Source organism: Macrotis lagotis, chromosome 1 (genome assembly GCF_037893015.1).
Source record: "Macrotis lagotis isolate mMagLag1 chromosome 1, bilby.v1.9.chrom.fasta, whole genome shotgun sequence".
Lineage (NCBI taxonomy): Eukaryota > Metazoa > Chordata > Mammalia > Peramelemorphia > Peramelidae > Macrotis > Macrotis lagotis.
Window position 1 is genome coordinate 498,435,302 of NC_133658.1, and position 21,237 is coordinate 498,456,538.

At 38.5% G+C, this 21,237-nt stretch overlaps 3 protein-coding genes across 10 annotated transcripts in view; 2 read left to right on the forward strand and 1 right to left on the reverse strand.

Annotated features, from left to right (window-relative positions):
• Positions 1–7,412, forward strand: part of JAM2 (junctional adhesion molecule 2) — a 127,324-nt gene extending 119,912 nt beyond the window's left edge. For both annotated transcript variants that reach the window (XM_074213929.1, XM_074213932.1), the window contains one exon: positions 6,973–7,412. In XM_074213929.1, coding sequence (XP_074070030.1) covers positions 6,973–6,996 — 24 coding nt within the window. In that variant the 3' untranslated portion in view covers positions 6,997–7,412. The remainder of the gene's footprint in view (positions 1–6,972) is intronic.
• ATP5PF (ATP synthase peripheral stalk subunit F6) lies at positions 974–10,573 on the reverse strand. Of its 2 annotated transcripts, none has more exons than XM_074213934.1 (4): positions 10,484–10,573; positions 8,708–8,878; positions 7,460–7,584; positions 974–1,117 (listed from the first exon to the last, which is right to left on the reverse strand). In XM_074213934.1, exons 2-4 carry the CDS (start codon positions 8,869–8,871, stop codon positions 1,080–1,082), a joined length of 327 nt encoding a protein of 108 aa, XP_074070035.1. In that variant the 5' UTR covers positions 8,872–8,878; positions 10,484–10,573; the 3' UTR covers positions 974–1,079. The 2 variants fall into 2 exon arrangements, with proteins under 2 accessions (XP_074070035.1, XP_074070036.1); XM_074213935.1 differs by lacking the exon at positions 10,484–10,573 and adding an exon at positions 10,303–10,408.
• The window catches only part of GABPA (GA binding protein transcription factor subunit alpha), a 53,057-nt gene continuing 42,133 nt past the window's right edge, over positions 10,314–21,237 (forward strand). Inside the window, exons 1-3 of one of the 6 annotated variants that reach the window (XM_074213923.1) lie at positions 10,314–10,531; positions 15,812–15,921; positions 16,500–16,578. In XM_074213923.1, the coding sequence (XP_074070024.1) occupies positions 16,502–16,578 (77 nt within the window). In that variant the 5' untranslated portion in view covers positions 10,314–10,531; positions 15,812–15,921; positions 16,500–16,501. Of the gene's footprint in view, positions 10,532–11,016; positions 11,139–11,292; positions 11,549–15,811; positions 15,922–16,499; positions 16,579–21,237 lie in introns of those variants that run through there. The other 5 variants (XM_074213924.1, XM_074213922.1, XM_074213920.1 and 2 more) reach the window with 5 other exon arrangements.

A 21,237-nucleotide genomic window follows, 5' to 3' on the forward strand; every position in this document is an offset into this window, starting at 1 on the left:
AAAACACATTAACTGGGAAGGCAAATAAATTCTCATACCTGAGAAAGGCCAGAATTCCTCAGATTACTGGGTCAATGTCATACAACTTTGTTAGCAAAGAAAATTTTGAGAGGACTTTCTGGACAGTAGACTATTTACTGTTAACTTGAAAATTTAGAATTCTTGGGGCAGAAAGGGCTAGGTGGAAAAAAAAGTATAGGGTGTTGAAAGCAGAGTTAGAAGACTTGGCTCAAGATTCAAAGCAACTTCCCATTAGGAAAAATGGAATAAGCATATGAGTGTGTGTGTTAAGTTTTACAGGTTTAATTAAGGTAGAGACCTTATTTCACGTTGCATTTTCATTTTTTTCTTTTAATTTCAGGAGTAATGAAATTATTATTAGTGTACTTAGGTACACTATAACAATGTTGTCTTAGTTGTAGAATCATGTATACAAAGCAATCATTTATATCAAAATTCCTGTTTTTTTGTGCCAAGGACCTCTTTGACAATCTGATACAATCTATGAACCCCTCTCAGAATATTTTTTAAATGTATAAAATAAAATACAAAAAACTAAAAATTAAATCAATTATATTGAAATATGATTATCAAAGTATATATAATACATATATTTAAAAAGTTAAGAACCTGTCAAACAGAGGTTTCCATATGTATTTTGACTTTTTCATACCTTTATGAGATCTTCCCCTTCCCCATCCATGATTATCTTTATATTTTACATAAATTGATTATTATTTAATTTCTGAGATCAGATATTGAGTTTCTATTGATTTGAAATGTATCAGAAGACAAGAGGTCAATGGGAGTCATTGTAGGAGAAAATGTTTCAAGAGCACTGCAGAAGTGAAGTTCAACTGAATCCAGGGCCAGTGCTCTTATCCACTGCGCCACCTAGCTGCCTAGCACAGCAGAATTGGAAAAAAATCTTGCCTGATCTATTTATATAAAGAGAAATAATTAATGGAATGAGTTATCTGGTGAAAGTGAAATTAAAATTTATTGTTACTATTCATTAGTTATACAACTAATTCATGACAAATAAATCAAAACAGCAAAATACACTCCATAGTTAATCTTCAAGCCTGGGGTTTGGGTGCCTCTTCAAATTTGGGGTCTGTAAATGAGAAAAAAAGTGTATGTTATAATCACATATATAAAAGAGCAAAAAGGTGAGCAGGGAGAGAATGGGTACAATTTCTTTGAAAAAATCTCATCCTGTGCATATAGTATTTGAAAAGTAAAAACATTCCAAATAGTTCAGCAGCATAAGAAAATAAAACTGACTCAAAACTTATAAGACAATATATTTGGCTTGATTCATCAGGGGATAATAACTGTGAATATGTGAAAAATAATGATATGTATTCTCCACTACTTTAAATGAGGATGAACAGTTGAATGAGACAAATTACATTAATAAATCTATGTGGGGAATCTGTTAAAATTTTGATAAAAAATAAGAGCTTTTTTTAAACAATATCTCAGAAAGAAAAGAGATAACAAAAGATGGTTAAAAAAATCATGAATTTATTAATCTTGGGCTTGGCAATCATTATCCCTGAGAACCCAAACTAATCATTTAATCTTCCTAAGACTCCATTTCCTTATTTTTAAGCAAAACATAAAGGGATGAATAAAATGACTTCCAAGGTTCCTTTCTAGCTCTAAGATCCTAGGAAAAAAGATAAATGTGGTTCCAAAGGATACACCTTATGAGAATAAAGGGGAAGTCTGATAGATACTATTAAGCAATAAAAATAATTGCTTTAGAGTGACAATTCTGACTAGACACAAGATAAATTGTTGCAGTGCATGAATCTGAACCAAATGTGTCACTTTTTATTTAGAGTAGGCATTCCAGTAAAAGAATTCTGTTATCAGCACTCTTCTATAATTTACAATCTTTTTCTTTTTAAAAAAAAATTTATTTACAGCAATGGGATTAAGTGACTTGCCCAAGGTCACACAGCTAGGCAATTAGTAAGTGTCTGAGGCCAAATTTGAACTCAGGTCCTGACTCCAGGGCTGGTGCTCTAGCCACTGTACCACCTAGCTGCCCTAATATAATATAGTCTTGTTTGTTTATTTGTTTTAATTTAGTCTTTTTTTTCTTTTTTAGGTTTTTTTTTTTTTGCAAGGCAAATGGGGTTAAGGTGGCTTGCCCAAGGCCACACAGCTAGGTAATTATTAAGTGTCTGAGACAGGATTTGAACCCAGGTACTCCTGACTCCAAGGCCAGTGCTTTATCCACTACGCCACCTAGCCGCCCCTAATTTAGTCTTAAGAATCATGAGCAGCTCAAAGAAGTTAAGTGATTTGTCTGTATTCACTTAAGAAATATGAGGACAGAATTTGAACTCATATTCCTGATTTCAAATTTAGCATATTATCTTCTAGGTTCATGCTGCTTTCTAAGCAATATTTCAGATAGGAGAGATACCAAAAGAATGTTTAAAAATTATGGATTTATTAATCGTGGGTCTGACAATAACTATCCCTGTTTGCTTATTTGATATAAACAACACTGAAAAATCTATGATTACACTACTCTCTAATTCTACCTCTTGCCCTAGTTCTATTACTTGATGTCTTAAAAATGTACCCCTCTTTTCATTCCTCTCTATTCATCCTATTTGATAGTCGATGTGGGTCATTTCAACAAGGTACTCATTCTTATTCCCAGTATCTATCTTCTCCACTTAGGGGCTGTCAAAGAGGTCATGAAACTCTGCTGATCTGGCCCACTACAAATTTATGCAATTTAACTGCAACAGAGCTATTACTAATGCACAGAAATCCTTTTCTCTCTCTCTCTCTTAGGCTTTTGCAAGGCAAATGGGGTTAAGTGGCTTTGGGGTTAAGTGGCTTGCCCAAGGCCACACAACTAGGCAATTATTAAGTGTCTGAGACCGGATTTGAACCCAGATACTCCTGACTCCAGGACTGGTGCTTTATCCACTGTGCCACCTAGTTGCCCTAATCCTTTTCTCTCTAAATGACTCTCAAAAACTCAGATTGGCTGTTTGAAACCACCTCTTCCTTTTTTCTAAAGCTTTCAGATGGACACCCTTCCCTTTTCTTGGTGGATTACCACTTCTGGACTTAAGTGAGATGGAGGTCATCTAAACTCTCCCAGTTCTACTTCTCCAACTTAAAAACCTTCCATATGTTATAGTAAACCTTTTCTTAGTGGCAAAGAACCAAACCATGGAAGTTACTATTACTTGGGGAAAGGCTAATAAGAAAATTATGGTATATAAATAGGAACACATTTTTGTAATAAGAAATGGTGAAAGTTGATTTTTTTAAGAAACCTGGAAAGTCTTGAATGAACTAATGCAGAATGCAATAGAAAGAAGATTAACTATTTATACTATAATAATGATGATGTAAAACTCAAATTTTGAATATGTAGAAAAATATGTAGAATGAAATAGCTATTTATGGACATGGAAAATATAATGATTTGTTTTGACTATGAATATTGTTAAAAAGGTACTGCCTTCCTTCTTTCCCCCCCCCCCAAAGGAAGGGGGGGGAGGATAAATAAAGCATTTAAATGAAAAAAATTCAACTTTTAAAAGTATGTTCTCATCCATTCTTCCTTCCAGTTTCAAGTGGGGGAGGTGAGTTTCCTCCTTTTGTGAGATTGAGTCCAAACTTGAATCCATTCTTATCATGTTCCTTTCTCCCATCTAGGACCTCATTTTACTATTATTCTTTCTCATTTTCCATCTTATCTATCAGTACTTTCTCTACTGTCAATATACTCAAATATCCCTCATCTGTAAATGAGTATTTGCAAAATATAAAACCATACATACATCACAGATCCTGCCAATTCACTAATTGACTGTCCCATGTTCCATTGAAAAAAGGTGGAATGATATTCACAAAGAGTCACTCAAATTTCCTTTGAAGACTTTCAGGAAGAAGGAATCCACTTTCTTTCAAAAGAGCTCCATTTGGGGGGAACTTTCCCTTCCACGGAATTTAAATTTTTGTCTCATCCATCACCTCTTGATCCAATCAAACATCCAATCCTGCTCCATAGCAGTCCCTCACATACTTGAAGTACTTTTCATGCTCCCCCTTAAGTATTTTTACATTAAACATTTCTAGTTGCTTCAACTGACCCTGATATTGCATGAACTTGAGGTCCTTTTACCATTCTATTTACCTTCATTTGAATAGTCTTCTTAAAATATGATGCTCAAAACAGAAACAATACTCCAAGACAGAGTGTTCTGAATGCTATTCCTTTCAATGCAGTCTGAGATTGCACTATCATTTTCTCACTGCTGACTCAAATCAAGTTTTCAATTGAGAAAAATCTCTGGTTCTTTCAGAAATATTGCTTTCGAGACATGCTTCTCCAACTGAGGAAGATGATTTTTTGAATCCAAAGATAAGACTTTATATTTATACCAATAGATGATAAGCTCCTTGAGAGCAGAGCTTGTCTTTTGCCTTTCTTATGCATCTCCAGGACTTAGCCTGGCATTTAATGTTTACTGAATGACTAGCATAGACTTAGAAACAGAAGTGGCCTGAGAGGTATAATTAGTTTACTACAAAGCAGGAAACAGGCCCAAAGAGGCTAAGCAACTTGCATAAGTTTAGAGTAGGGAATGCTCTTTCTATTGTACTGGATCTAGTCCAAAGTTCTAGTTTGTTAAGCTCTTTTTAGATTTTGTTAAATCAAATATGTTAGCCTATCCTCCAAGCTTTCTGTCATCTACAAACTAGATGAGCAAGCTTTTTATGTATCTTGCCCCGGTTCCTGTCCTGAACCAGTCATATATCATTAACTACTGCCTCTTAGACTATTTGAACCAAATGTTCAATACAGAACTCAGGAAACCATTTCTTTCCTCACAAAACCCTCCCCTCTTCCAAGCTTCCTATTAATTGTAGAAGGCATCACCATATCCAGGTCTAGAAACTTAGTGTCATCCTTGATGCAGCATTCTCACTTACCCTTTATATCCTTAATACATTAACAATTCATGTTATTTTTGTCTTCACCACCTTTCTTGTGTAAATCTCCTTTTTCTCCACTAACAAAGCCACAAGTCTAATTCAAGCCCAAATAGCCAATCTCTTGAATTATGATAATAGGCTTCCAGTAGTTTCCTTGTTAAATCTCCCCCATTCCAATATAGCTTCCATACAACTGACAGTTGTCAGTTTTCCTGTGGATCACTATTATTTCCAGGATCAAATATAAAGTCCTAGATCCAGCTTCACTGGCCTATTTGCATTTCCTCCAATACTATTCCATTGTCCATCTCTGAATCTCTATGCTGGCTAAATCCAATACCTGAAATACTCTGTTCCTTCCTCTCCACCTCTTGGTTTCTCTGGCTTCCTTAGAAACTCAGATCAAACATCTCTAGGAAGCTCTCTTCTAGGTCCCCCAGTGCTGCTAGGGCCTTGCCCTCTCAGATTACCTTCCATCAATTTCGTATCTGTCTTATTTTTACCCAATTATTTCCGGTCATCTCCTGCATTAGAATGTAAACATTTTAAGAGCATGGGTTAGTAATGAGTCTGTTAAATAGTAAAGCTTGCTGATTTGACTTGTATGCCAGTCAATGATAAACCATTCATGAGTATGTTGATGTCAAGTCATAAATGACAACTCTCTGGGGACAAACAATCCCACCTATTCTATCTGGTCTATAAAGACAGCACAGAGTTTGTCAATGTATTGCTAAAAATCTAGGTAAAATTAATCTAAAGTATCACCCTGAACTACCAGTTTAGAAAAAGGAAGTGAATTTGATCTGACATGCCATTTGCTGCCAAAAGTGAAGTTCACTGGACTATAGTTTGAAGATGCCATTCTCTTTTTCTTCTTTTAAAATTGCAAACATTTGTCCTTTTCTAGTTCTGTTACATCTCTTTCATTGTTTAGGTTCTTTCAAAGATCACTAAAAGTACTTGATTAAAAAATCTCCCAGTTCTTTCAAGTATCACAGAATGCTATATAATTTCATCTTATCAAGATAATTCCTCTTATTGGTCCTGAATTTTTTTTTTTGGTAATCCCCCACCTCAGATCATTCTGTTTGAAAAAAAAAAAAATCAAAATAAGATTTGAGCAGTTGACTTTGCTGTGTCTTCTATTATCATAATCCCTCCTATCCTGAGTAGCAAATCAACATTCTTGACTGTGCTGCATCTTTGTATTCATCTTAGCCTAGAGAATGGACCTTTCCTTTTGTAAGGAATGCAGGAAAGTCATCCTAGGGACAGCTAATCCTCTTAAGATCACGCTTGTGATATCATTTGGAGACAGAGGAAAATTCTAATTTCTGTAAATTCTGAAGGTTTGAGTTAATCAGCACATTTTAAATAGATGCCAAGGTGAACTTTTCTCATTTTCCCTTTTCTTGTTTAGATATTAACATAATCAGCCAGAAATACAGAAATTAAAATAGGTAGGAGAATAATTTTATTATAAGAGAAAAACAGCACTTGTGAGATGAGCAGAACCAGAAAAACATTGTACATACTAACAACAACATGGGGTGATGATCAACTTTGATGGACCCATCCACCCCATCAGGGACAATTTGAGGGGATCTGTGATAGAAAATACTATCTGTATCCAGAGAAGGAACTGTGAAATTTAAACAAAGATCAAAGTTTATTATTTTCAGTTTTTAAAGTTGTCTTATGTATTATATAATTTTGCTATATAATGTTTTCTTCTTTTTGGAGCAGTTTCTTCTCTCACAAGCAAGTTCAATTTTGATCTATGTATATCTGCTAGCCAACCAAGAGAAAGCAACAACTATGTGTCTAAAGGAATAAAAAGAAACTTTTGGCCACAAAAAAACACTGGATTCTCCATACTGTTTTATATCAAACTAAGGTTTCTATCTTTTAAAGAAAAGAATGCTTTCACACTAAACAGAAAAACAAACTTCTGTCAGTTTAATTATGTCTTTCAATACTCAGGTTAATCAGGAAGATGATGAATAAGCAAAGGAGAGTAAAGAATGTCCAGCAAAGAAGAGATCCAGAAGAAAGTAGCATCACAAAAAGAGATGAAGAAGAGTGCAGGCAAGAGTATTCAGGAGGGGGGGGATGGTCAACAGAATCAAACAGGTCAAGAAGCACAAGACTACATATGCTACATGAAAGTCAATTTGCTGCTGTAAGTTTCCATAATATAATACAATACTCAAATGCTATTGGGGGGGGGGGGTCACCACTGAAGTGATAGGGTAATTCAATTCCTTTAAATACAAATCTATTTGATTAAACAACTATGCTTTTAAAAAATACACCACAACTTGTCAATATCCAGTCATTTAAAAATCTTAAAGCATCTTTGTACTAACTTAAGTTTATTCCAAGAGCTCTTGGAATGAAATGCTTTTCCAAACTAAGTTTATATCTATAAACCACTAACTCAGAATTTAATTTGAAAATTAAAACTTACCATCAAATTTGAATGTTGGGAATGTATTCATGTCTGCTTTACCATACATCTGCTTAAGCTTGAATAGTTCCCTGTCCAGATCTTGTTGATATTCTGGACCGATATCAACAGGTCCTCCAGTAGCCCTAATATGCGAAAAAAAAATTAAATAAAAATTCATTCTATAATTTACACAAAATAATTTTCATTTCACTACCAAGAAATAAGAGATCCCTGGAGAATATGGATCAGGGGATCTGAAAACATATTTAAGGGAGAAAGCTGGCCTGTGATTTTTTATCAATATAGGAAACTCAACTTTTAATACCGCACATTGAGACACTTTAAGATCTTTCCATGATCTCAAGACTAGTATGTGCCAAAGGAGAAAACTAAAACTCAGTTTTCCTGACTATCAGGCCAGCCCCATAACCATTATACCACATTGTTTCTTACTTAACAGAGGTATTATCTCATTTCAAACTAACTGATTTAACTGCTAACAGCTGCTATAATACCAAGTCAAGAGCAAAGGCCACAAAGTAAGGAGCATAGTATGGAGAAGCTAGTGTAGTATAATGAAGTAAAGGAATGAAGATCAGGAGATTTGATTTCTACTGTCCAGCACAGTACCTGGAACACAGTACATTTTTAAGTATACGACAAATATGTATAACTAAAGAAAAATAGAAATAAATAAAAGTTAGCTGTGAAAGGAAGGCATTTGGGAAATAAGGAAAAGCTTCATGAAGGTGTTATTTGAGCTGTATTTTGGTTCTGGGTAAAAAGGTATTGCCATGAAGGAAGAACATTACTAAAGACAGAGAGAGGAGATGGAGGTAGTATGTATATGAAGACCAGAGATCACTTTTTCTTCTCAAAATTGAAAGATAAATTAGGGAGAAAGGGTTTGTAAAACATTTTTCCTGGTTCTCCCAACTAGTTAATGCCTTTCCGTTTCACATTACCTGGTATCTACTTTGTGTATAGCTTGTATACATACCCATGTGTGTACACAAACACATAAATACACACCATTAGTTATTATAGATTATTTGCTTTAAAGTCTACAGCAATTTAATTGCTAAATTACTAAAAAAACAACTTATGTAGGTAGTTATTTGTATAAAGTATTCCCTTAGAAGTTTAATAGTTTTACAGTGAGAATCTTGGATATTTTTGATACATTAGATAATCAAAAAAGGCTTTCACTGCAACCATTCAGATAAATGAATATTTAGATAAATATTTCATTTTGTTTTTACTTACTGCCTCTTGGATTTATATTCCCTAATCTTGTCTACAAAGAGTTTTTGAACAGGATCAAGTTCCTTGTTAAATGCAACAGCTGTAACACCAATGTTTCTTCGAAAATACACTGAAGTTGCAGACTGCACTAGAGATAAAAACCTGGAGAGCCTTTTAAGAGCCATGATGATCCTAAAGATAAATCAAGAGAATCAAACAAGCAGGTTTAATGAATGCCAAATTCTGTACAAAGCCATAAAATACAATGAAATTCTAATTATACTATCATTCAAATGGGCTACATCACACCAATATTTGATATAACCCTGTATGGAGAACTTTCTTAAGAGACAGATAAATGGAGGGGCTAGGTGGTGTAGTGGATAGAGTACCCGAGTGCAAATTCGGCCTCAGACACATAATAATTACCTAGCTTTGTGGCCTTGGGCAAGTCACTTAACCCCACTGCCTTGCAAAAAAAACTAAAAAAAATTTTAAAGAGATAAATATCTAAGTACAAGGAACAATAATCACCACCAAGGTCCTTTCAAGTTTAAAAAAACCCTTCCTTTCAGTTTTTTTACGCTCCTGTGCACATAAAAAGCTCCATAGTGTTAGTTGGGAACCTAAAAATAAATAATAAGGAACTAAAACTTGATTAAGATCTAAAACTCTCTGAATAATTCAGTTGTTCAACACACATACCATAGAAACAAAAAAAAAATAATAAAATAAAATAAAAATATTGGGGGCGGCTAGGTGGCATAGTGGATAAAGCACCGGCCCTGGAGTCAGGAGTACCTGGGTTCAAATCCAGTCTCAGGCACTTATTACCTAGATGTGTGGCCTTGGGCAAGCCACTTAACCCCGTTTGCCTTACAAGAAACCTTAAAAAAATAAAAAAATAAAAACACACATACCATGAGAGGTGGTCATGGGTTAATGGGGGGGGGGTGAATATATTTAAGTGTTGGTACAATCTATGCAAGAAAATCCAGGATACTAGAGCTGCACTCCCAGCTTGGATGCTCTATAAAAATTAACTTCAACTATTACCATATTCAATCAGTTCACAATTAACTGTCATTCTGCAACTTACCTAAATATGTCCATTTTCTGACTCTCTAATCCTCTAAACTCACCTCTTGAAAGTAAAAGAACGTTTAGCTCCCTGCCCAGCGCTCTTCAGCGCGGGCTGAGCCCACCTTGGGAGGCCCCTGAAGGCCGCCCCTCTCCCACGTTAGAGCCGAGGGCTCGGGCCATCCTCTACCGGTGCGCTTCGCAGGGAAGCAGAGGGAAGCGGCGGGCAGAGGCGCGGGGTGCGTGACCTTGGGCCCCCGGGCGCCCCCCGCCAGCCTTCCCTCTCCGCTCGCCGCAGGCCCCCCGTGCCATTCCCCAGCTCCCGCAGTAGGCGCTTCGGTGGAGTGCGGGTTTTTTCTCTTTTTTTAACCAGTTCGGGCGCCCGGCCTGGGGCGCCAAGGGCAGAGGGGCCCGGGCCCTTCGCCCTTCCTCGCTCGAGCTCCAAGGACGAGACGAAGGCGCTCCCCGGCGCCGCCGCTGCGGGAGCGGGGGCAGCAGCGCGCGCCCCTCGGGCGCGGGGCGCGGGCACGACCTACCTGGGCCGCCCGCCGTCCGCCGTCCGCCGTCCGCGCAGTCACCTTGCCAGCCGGCCCGCAGCCCCGAGAATGTGAAGGCGGCCGAGCCCTACTTCCGGTCCTTGCTCCGCCCCACTGGGCCTCCCCACCCTCCGCACTGCATTATGGTTCGCCGCCGCCGCCGAAGGCTCTCGCTACTTACCGGAGGGGAAGAAACGTTGGGAACCCGCCGCGGCTTTAGTCGACCGAGGTGAGACCTACGGCGACTTTTTCGGGAGGAAACGGAACGGAAAGTGCTTCCGGGTCCTGTGACGAACTCCCCGCCACCGCCATCTTTTTTTGTCCCTTCTTCCCCCTTCCCTTCCTGCCCTTTCCACCCTTTCCTTCTTCCCCCGCCACAACGCGCGCGTGGAAACCATTGATTTGTACGCATGCGCAGTCGGGTGCTTTTTTTTTTTTCCCCCTCCTCCCCCCCCCCCTCCCGGTCGCCTTCCCTGGTTGTTGTTGTTAATACGTTTAAAGCCGAGCGGAGGAGAATGCATGTGGCAGGGGTCGGGGAAGGCGGCGCCCTGCTGGCGCTGTGAGCCTCCATTTTCCGGAGGGGGGGAAGGGTCCGTGTCCGGGTGTCAGGGGGTTCTGGGAGTTGTAGTCTAGGGCCCGAAACCCCCGGGCGCGCCGGGGCGGGGGGGAGGGGGTGCTGTGCTCTGGGTTCGGGCGCCGGAGAGAGGCCCCGAGGTGCGAGCCTCGCCGGAGCCGGGGCTTTGCGCGGGGAGCCGCAGGACGCGCAGCCGGAGGCGTCACGCTTGTCAGCGGGCTCCAGGAACCGTGCGGGAGAAAGAGGCCGAGTCCCGAACCGGGTGAGTGGCCCGAGGCGGGGAGGGCCGGGCCGGCGGGGGCGGCCGGCGGGCCCGCGCCGCAGCCTCGCCCTCGCGCTCACCGGCCACCGTCGCTGTTTGGTTTCCGCCGCTTCCTGACGCGCTGCCTCCCATTTCCGTTTGTGGAGCTGCGAGGGAGCGGGAGCCGCGCGGAGCCGGGCGGCCGGGCGGGCGCCGGAGCGGAGCCGGGCGGAGCCGGGCGCCCCTCGCCCCTCGCCCCTCGCCCCGCCGGATTCCTAAGAACTTGCGTGGCTGCCGACCCCGGCCCGGCTTCAGCGCCCTGAGCCCGCAGCGCCGCCGGATGCCCCGCCGCGCCCGCCTCGGAAACCGTTTCCCCCTTTATTCCCTTATAACCAGGGCAGCCTGCAAGATGCGGACCCCCGGCTTTCCAGGTGGATGAACGCCCCCCTATGTAGCTGGCTAGGGGAATTCTCGTTCACTTGTTAGGATACCTCAACTTCCAGATGTTTTGAATTTAAAATGCCATCGGAAGCTTAAATCGTAAACCCCCCCCCCCCCCCCCAAGGCAGTGATTACTCTCCCCGGTGATCCTTACCCACTAATTGGCACTCGAGGGCTCGTTTATATGCTTCATCTCTCAATATCTATCAGAGATTAAAAAGCCCCAGAATTGTCAGCACGCGAAGATTGTGAAATAAAGGGTAATTTGGATCTCAAATCTGAAGATTTGGGACTGAAAAAACGCCTTAAAAGGACAACAAAGGCATCCTCGTTTAATAACATGAGGAGTCTGAGGGGAGAAGGGGTTCTTTGGCCATCTCAAGCAGGTGTGAGTGAAGGAAGCATCTGAGACAAAATGATCATTTAAGGGTAATGGCAAGTATGACTTAGGGAAAAGAACAAATGGAAGGTTGGAAAAGGGAGGCATTGGATGAATTAAGTATTGTTTAACCACCTTCTGAATGCCAGGCACTATAAGTACTAGAGTGTCAAGTGTAAAATGAGTCACTTTGTGCCTTCTAGGGACTGAAGGGTAGGTGGGTGGAAGAGACAAGATTAACTAATAGAAGAATGAAAGACTAGGGATGCTGAATGAGAATAAGCATTTATAGAGGGCCTACCACATGCCAGACGCTACTTGACAGATGTTCTTTCATTTGATCCTCCTTACATCCCTATTTTACAGTTAAGGAAACTGAGGCAGGCAACGGTTAAGTGCCTTGCCCAGGGTTTCAGAGCTAGTAAATGTCTGAAGTTGGATTTGAACTCAGGTCCAGCTGCCTCTGAGGCAAGGTTTTCTTTTTAAGGTTTTTGCAAGGCAATGGGGTTAAGTGGCTTGCCCAAGGCCACACAGCTAGGTGATTATTAAGTGACTGAGGCCAGATTTGAACTCAGGTGCTCTATCCACTGCACCACCTAGCCACCCCCACCCAAGTCAAGGTTTTCTAATAGAAGTATTCATGTGTATTATGTTCCCATGACAAAAAGGGAAGGTCACTAGCAGTCACTGCCCCATTTGGAATCAAGGCAGATTGTAAGATGTAGGACACCCCCCCCAGTTTTCCTGATGGATGAAGCATAGTTTTTGATGCCCTCTATATAGTTGGTTAGGTGAATTTTCATTCACCTATTGAGATATCTCAACTTCCAGATGGAGTGCTAAAGCTAAGTGAATTTATCCGGAAGGGAGGTGCTATTTCTAGGGAAAATGGCAGTTGCAAAATCCTTGCATTTTCTTTCATCTCTTTCCACTCAGCTAAATTGGGTTTCTACAAGGTCACTAGTGAATTCTTTATGATTAAAAACTAGACATCTCCAATTGAAGGTGACACCATCCTGACAGTCATCAACCATTAGCAGTCTCAGAATTATCCTAAATCCTTCCCTCTTAAAACCCCCATATTTTGTTAAATGAACAGTCTTATCAATCTCCTCTGATGTTTCTTCCTATCTCTCCATTTATACAGCTGCTTCCCTAGTTCAGGCACTCATCATTTTTCACCTAAGTTATTTTAACATCCAATCTCCCCTTTGCACTCCATCTTTCATAATGGACAGTTCTCTTACTTTACAGAGAAGGAAAAAGGTCCAGAGAGGTTAAATGGCTCACTTAGTGTGTCACACACATCCTAAAAATGAGGGAACTTGAATCCAGATTCTTTGACTCCATATCAGTGCTTTTTTCTGCTATATAATGCTACACTTTTTTGCAAACAATAGTTTTGGCCATGCTATTATGTTACTTAAGAACATTTAATAGCATCATATGGCTTTTAAGATAAATATGGCATTCAAAGCCCTTTACAATATGTTTCAACTTAGTTTTGAAAAATTTTTAAGTGCCAAGTAAATTGAGCATATCCGTAAATATCAAACAGAAAAAGAGAATGTAAATGAAACTAAATCTGTTACATTCTTTTTGTTTTAAAGTAGGGGATGTCAAATTCAAATGATCCAGAAATCCACAAATTAATTATAAATGTTTCATTTTCATTTATTTTGTTAAACATTTTCCAATTACATTTTAATATGGTTTGGGCTGTACTAGAGATTTTGGCAGGCCATTTGGGAAGGAAGTTTGACACTTATGCTTCAAATATATAATAAAATTTGAGATTGGACCAAATTCTTAAGTACTCCACTTCCTTCAACTTTCTTCATGACCTTTGGCTTTAAGAAGCTGGAGCATATGCAGTAACCACACACCTGGTAAGAAATATCTCAACAGTCTTCTGAATCAGGTTGAGATTAAACAAAGGACCTCAAACCCTCTGAGGAATGTTTAAGCATGTGAAGACTTTGCCTTGTGGAATGGGCAGATGAGAACAGCTTGTTCCAATGGCCAAGGAAGAGACTGAAGGGGGCACTTGGAGCTCGGCCAAGTGGATTCAGTGGGTAACCTTGGTGTCTCTCCATGTCTGGCCAAGTTCTGTCTTCCAAATGCCTACTATAGCTTCTTGGAGGCACAGGTGGATGCACGTTAGGTAGGATCGGTCAGACACACCAAAGGTGGGAATCAACCTTAAAAAGGGCTCTCTAGCAAAACCTCCTGTGTTCCAGTTCCACTATTCACATCTTCGTTTTATCACTTTCTTAACTTATCAAAGACTATTGTTATGTTTGAGTTCAAATGTGATGACTCCACTATCATTAGATTTAGAAAAGTTATAAAATTATGTGTCTTCCATTTTTGGTTTCTTTTTTAAACATTTAAAAAATTAAATTTAATAAATTTAAACCATCTTTAAAAGCTTAGTAAAGTCATCTGAGGGGCATTTTTGACGTTTCTGTTCAAGTTTTCTGTAAATTTAGTTCTCTTGCTTTTCACTGATGCTTCTCATTCCTTTTCCCTTTGTTGGCCCTCAATCATAAGGAATTCTCATATGAAATGAGATCATTGTAAAGTACTTAGAACACTATCTAGCACATAGTAATTGCTTTATAAATGTTTGCTGTTGTTATTATTGTAGTATTGCCAAAGAAAGGGATTTCAGTTTATTTAGCCAACCAGTACAAAGAATAAGGTTCTGTTACCTAATTCGGTACCTAAATTACTTAATTTAGCAGGCTACTTGTCTCTCTAAGGGACAGTTAGTCCCCTGTTGATGGTGCTGCCTGGGGCATCCTTCTGGTTCCCTGTTTTATAACCATATCTAGAGGGTGTGTATGTACCTGGAATTTCTACAGCTATCTTGTAGCTTACCCAATCCCTTAGACTGAAGGCTTAACCTGTCTTAAAGAAATCTCAATGCATCATTTTGTACCACGTCCTAATATGGTCAACTAAGTTAAGCTATTTGACTCATAATCAGATGAGATAATATCTGTAAAGTGCTTAGCACAGTACCTGGCATATAGTATGTCCTTAATAAATGTTTGTTCCTCTCCTCCCCTCCTCCAGAGCCTGAAAATAATAGGTTGATATCTTTCCCCTATGGCTATGCCCCTTGTCGATAATTATCATATTCTCAGAGTCCTGTGCTTACCATGTTTGGTGATCTACTGATTAATCTGAAAAGGACTTGAGATAAATATGCCATTGTCTCCCTTTTTTACAAAACACTACTTCTCATCGAAAGAATCAACAATCAAGTCCTTCACTTAGACAGTAATCTCAACACTATTAACATTTGATATTACTAGAAACATACTTCACCAACTAATGAATCTTACTAGAAATCCCCAGTACATTCCCTTCAGCTATCATAGCACTAACCCAAGTAATAAAATTCAGACTTTGAGGCCCAGACATAATTCAAAGTATTACAATTCCAAGAATTTTTTTTTTTACTTGAGGAAAAAATTCTAAAATGAACTGACCAGAAGAGGTCATCATGTCCAGTGCCTTTATTCTATACATGAGAAAACTAAAGCTCAGAAAGGTTAAATGACCAGTCCAGGTCCTCCAGGAAGTCAGCAGCAGAACTGAGACTTAAACTCAGGTATTCAAATATGAAACATTACGGTAGTCTTTATTAGTCTTGTCCCCACTAAATCACTGAGTCAGAATATAGTTCTTGTACAGTGATATTAAATCTGATTTGAGAAAGGGGATGGAAATTGAATTGAGCCACTTGTATCCAGCTGAGTTCATTTTAAACGTTTTCTAAACATCATCTTAAAGTCTCTGTACATTTTCTAGAAGATTTTTCTTCTGGAATAATGTTGGACACAATCCTTATTTTTTGCCACAGAAAAGATCTGAACTTATGAAATTTGATAAATGCCGAATGTTATTTTCCTGATTTGAGTTCTCTTCATGAATTCCATACCCTGCTAGAATCCAGATCTTCTTAATAATAAGGTACAGTACCAGGCAGATGCTTCCCAGGTACATTTTCTGTAACCAGTGGGAAAAGAAAATAGGGTGGTCAGAAATATAATTATCGCTTACCACTTCCATAGACTTTCCAGATATAGAAAGCACTACTTTGGTGACATCCAACTCATAAGCAAATAGAAATTTCTTTTTTTTTTTTTTTAAGATCACTAGAAAACAAGATGTGTCTGGGGGGTGGGGCATATAAATACATATTTCTCTCTTCCTAGACTCACTAGCTATAAGGTTTACAATTCACATGATTAAAATCATAGATCTTGGAAGTATTGAAATAATTTTGGGTAGTTGTATAATCCACTTAAAAACCAGCTAGCCAAAAAATTCTATTATAAATTATGTTCCCTGTATGCTCGACATATATTTTTATCCTTCAAAAATGTGAATCAGATCTCTGAATTACTTTAGATACTTTAATTGCTACCCCACAGGATTTGTTGTGAGTAAAATATTGTCCAGTGATTTCAAAAGCAGTTCTGGTGTGCTTAGATTTGGACTTTAAAAATTTAAATTTTGCAGGACTGGTCTCTCTTTTTTTTTTTCAGCCATGACTAAAAGAGAAGCAGAAGAACTGATAGAAATTGAAATTGATGGAACAGAGAAACAAGAATGCACAGAAGAAAGGTATACATTGTATTAGTCCACTAATTCTTTACAACACTGAAATCAAAGCAAAGTTTGTATTTACTGAAAGCATCACAATTTTCATTTATTGGTTTTTCTCTTAACTAAATAGGTAGTATGCTTTAGTATATTACAGAGTTGATCTTATAGCCACTTGAGTTCATGTCTTGCCTCTTACTGGTTCAGGATTTGTGACTCTGGTCATAAAACATAGTCAATACTCTTGACAACTCTATAACTACAAGTTACAGAGAAGGAACTGGGCTGCATTCTTAGAAGTTCTTCACCAAGCCTCCTTGTATAAATGAAGGCCTTTGTAAAAGAAGAAAAAAATGATGATAAACTAAAGAAAGTGATACATAAATAAGAATCTAACATCTTAGTCATTGAGAATCACTAGTTGTATTATACTCCTTCTGTCCTCAGTATGATCATGTGATGTCTTTTTCCTTCTTCAAACTGATTTTTATTCAGAAAGATTATAACAGATCTGCTTGTAGAATATTTGTAAAATCTGGCAAGTCTGCTGAGCAGATAGCTGATTCTAAGTTTCCTTGTTAACTATAAAATCTAACATATAAAAGATAAAAGATTGCATGTTTTTAAACAAGTATTGATAGTAAAATGTGAACACATAGTAATTCAATTTTAAACTTTTGTCTGCAGCTTCTTCTTTGTTATAGTCCATTATATTTCCAGGCAAAAACAAGAAAATTAAAAAAAAAAAGATGAAACCATGTTTGACAGCCTGAAAGATCTTTTTAATGTGACTTATTTTTTCCTCACTGTTAAATTTAGGGATTAATTCAAAGATCCACAATAGATTTTTAAACTCTGGATTAAGCTTAAAACAGCACATTGTGATTCTGCATCACAATTTACCAAAACTGGAAACCTAGATTCTCAGTTTAACTTGTCACTGTTTTGTTGTTTATTTAACCTTGATCAACTTCTGAACCTTCATTTCTTCCTATGCAGTCAAGGGACTAGGCCAAATTGGGGATGTCAAACATGTAGTCTACAGACTGCTTCAAACCCCTAACACTCCTTAGTGTGTTTCATCTAACCCAGATGAAAATGTAATTGGGAAATATGAAGAAAATAAGCAAAATTACAATAAAACATAGATAACATTGAATTTTAAAATAAAAACATATTTGTTCTGTAGGCATTCTTATATGGTTTATTGACCCTCATTTCTTTGTGAGTTTGACATCACTGGACTAGATTTTTTTTTTTTTTTTTTTTTTTTAGGTTTTTGCAAGGCAAATAGGGTTAAGTGGCTTGCCCAAGGCCACACAGCTAGGTAATTATTAAGTGTCTGAGGTCACATTTGAACTCAGGTACTCCTGACTCCATGGCCCGTGCTCTAGCCACTGTGTCACCTAGCTGCCCCCTATGGATTAGATAATTTCCTAATGGCCTTTCTAGTTCTGAAATTTTCTAATCCAGTGTAGCAAAGCAAGGCCCCTAAATTCACAATCTAGAAAGACTGAATTATGCAGCACACAATTTTTTTTTAAAGTAAGCAACTTTTTACTTTTCCCTGAGGAGGGCGGGGAAGAAGGGAGAGAATTTGGAAATCAAAGTTTTAAGAAAAAAAAATTTAAATTGTATTTACATGTAATTGGGGGGAAATATTAAATTAGAAAAAACTTTTTACTAAATATAAGCAAACAGCAAGGTTACACAGTTGCTATTCTCTATATCCTTTTTAAATGGGACACTCTTGAATCATGAACATAAGCATTTTGATCATTCTGAAGAATTTCTATTCCTTCTAAGGTACAAATCTCAGCAGCATCCCCATATAGTATTAGATATCAATAGTGGAGTCTGGTTTGAGCAGATCAAGGGTCTTCCAATGATCTTTCAATCTGTCAACATGCTTTTATTAAATACTTCATTTGTGGTAGACAAGCTCTGAAGATAAAGAGAAAGGTATGACTAATTCCTGACTCACGGACCTCCCATTCTAATGGAAAAGCAACATGAAAGTAACTAGGATATATACAGGATATTTACAGAATAAATGAAAGGCAGTCTGAGAGGAGAAAGCATTAGTAATTAAGTCCATTTTTGATAACATTTGATATTAGTGTTAATTCCAAGAAGGCTTCTAGTTGTCCGTGACTGATGCCTCCAAATGTACAATAGACCATATTTGAAAGGGTTGATGGACCATTTTTTATTTTTGTTTTGTTTTTAGGTTTTTTGCAAGGCAAATGGGGTTAAGTGGCTTGCCCAAGGCCACACAGCTAGGCAATTATTAGGTGTCTGAGACCGGATTTGAACCCAGGTACTCCTGACTCCAGGGATGGTGCTTTATTCACTGCACCACCTAGCCGCCTCCAAATGTACAATAAACCATTAATGAAGAACACCTGAGATATCCCACCCAATTGCTCTTGGTCAGATTTTTGTGTTTATCCCAGGACCAAGACCATATTTCATGCCTATGAATAAATAATGTAGACTTTGGATCTAAGTACTTACAGACAAAATCCCCAATGGGAAGAGTATAATAAGGCACACCTTAGGGGTAGCTAGATGGTGTAGTGGATAAAGCACCATCCCTGGAGTCAGGAGTACCTGGGCTCAAATCCGGTCTCAGACACCTAATAATTGCCTAGCTGTGTGGCCTTGGGCAAGCCACTTAACCCCATTTGCCTTGCAAAGACCTAAACAAAAACAAAAAAAAAAAATAAGGCAAACCTTCAACAAAGGAAAAGAAGTTATCAAATCCAAAAACTACAGCCATCCCTCAAAGTCAGAACAAACATAGTGTTACCAAATCATAAACCTGAGAAAGTCAACAATAGAACTGGAAGTCAGCCAAAGGTGACAGTAGCAGCCAGGAGCAAAAAAACAGCTGTCAGGACTCAAGATCTGTCTCCATGCAAACATCTCCAAAATATAAAATCTGAAAGAAGATGCTAAAGGTGTAATTCTTTAGTTTCAATTTGTCCTTTGACCAGAGATGCTCTCCTCACTTTGATACTGATCTCCTATCAGTCAAAAAACCTTTATTAAGTGTTTAATTTTATCTCTCAAGACATTTATCCCTTGGACAGTGAGTGCTCTTTGTCAACTAAGATTATAGTGATTCTGGAATTTATCAAGGGTCTTGTTGCCCAGCCCCTTGACTAGGCAGAAAAATTGGATAGCAGATCTTTTCAAGTGGTCAGAGTCGACTATTCTTCCTTACAGGGACTGAAAGCCATCTCTCAGCTTTCTTTCAGATGCTCTGAAAGCCATCTCTTGGCTCTCAGAGAAATGATTTGCCCAAACTTTCCGGGGAGGACGATAAACATGAGATTGAAGGGAACAGCTTATTGAAGACAAAGTGGATATCTTGATCAAGGAAAATGATATAGTCTTAAGGAAATAGTCTGTTCAAAGCATTATCTCATCTAGACAAGGAACTCTGTGTGTGTGTGTGTGTGTGTGTGTGTGTGTGTGTGTAAAATCACTGATTACTGTGTTTACTAGTCTGCCAGAATACATATCAACAAAGTTCCTTCAAAAGTCCTCTATGATGGTCTAGGAGTCATTGAACCTTCCCAGGTTTCCACTTGATGAAGTCCATAATAACAGACCATTTAGAAGACTGTCCAAGCAACCCTTGCTTCAGAGTTACCAAAGACAAGAGTCAAGCTTGAAGAAATAGCAGAGTAGGCAAGGTCTCAATAAATGAAACCCTCTAAAAATGAAGCACTAGAGCTGTTGAGAGTGTCCAAATCTTCACAAGTAATTTATCCAGGTGACCAGAGTAAACAAGTTGCAAGGAAAGGAACCCACTGAAAATATTTCCCTCATGAAGGATCTTGGTACCAGTGAGCCCAGGCTTAGCTCCTTTCCCAGCCCTACTCATTTATGTCTGTTGTGAGGGTACAAATCTTAGCAACATTCTCAGGGTTATAGTAATGCTGAATACTAAGAATGGGATCTTCTAATTATTCTTAAGCTTTTATTAAGCATTTACTGTATAATAGGCATTGTGCTAAACTGAAGATAGAGGGGAAAAGCAGTCCTCATCATGGGCGTCTTAATTTAATGGAAAAAGCAATGTGTAAATAACTAGATGTTTACAAGATATTTACAGGATAGATGGAAGACAGTCTGAGAGGGAATGGTATTGACAACTGGAAGGAATAAGAAAATCTTATAAAAAATAGCAATTTATCTGAGTCTTGGAGAAAATTAGGAGAACCAAGAGACAAAGGTGAGGGTTAAGAGCCTAATAAATATAGTTTATAGCCAGTGCAAAGACAAAAAAAAAAATGAGAGATGGAATATTGTACCAGAGGAATTGCAGATAGGGTAATTAATTCATAGTAACCTTGTAAGATTTTCAACTGTGATGGACACAGCTTCTCTCAGCATTCAGTGATCAAGGACAATCCTGAAGAGACCTATTATGAAAAATTCCATCCAAATCCAGAAGAAAAAACTGGAGTCCAAATGCAGAACAAAACATACTATGTTCACGTTTTTAAAACTTTTTATATGTGTTCTTTTTTTCTCATGAGTTTTTCCCCCTTAATTCCAATTCCTCTTTCACAATATGACTAATGGAAATAATATGTACAACCTCTATCACATTGCTCACTGCCATGGAGAGGGAGTAGGGGAGGTAGAAAAAATGTGAAACTCTTA

Coding starts and splice junctions, on each gene's coding strand:
- ATP5PF (XM_074213934.1), bottom strand. CDS start 8,871: ATGGCTCTTAAAAGGCTCTCCAGGTTTTTATCTCTAGTGCAGTCTGCA. Junction 7,585..8,707: donor GAATATAAATCCAAGAGGCA/GTAAGTAAAAAC, acceptor TTCGCATATTAG/GGCTACTGGAGGACCTGTTG. Junction 1,118..7,459: donor CCCAACATTCAAATTTGATG/GTAAGTTTTAAT, acceptor TCTCATTTACAG/ACCCCAAATTTGAAGAGGCA.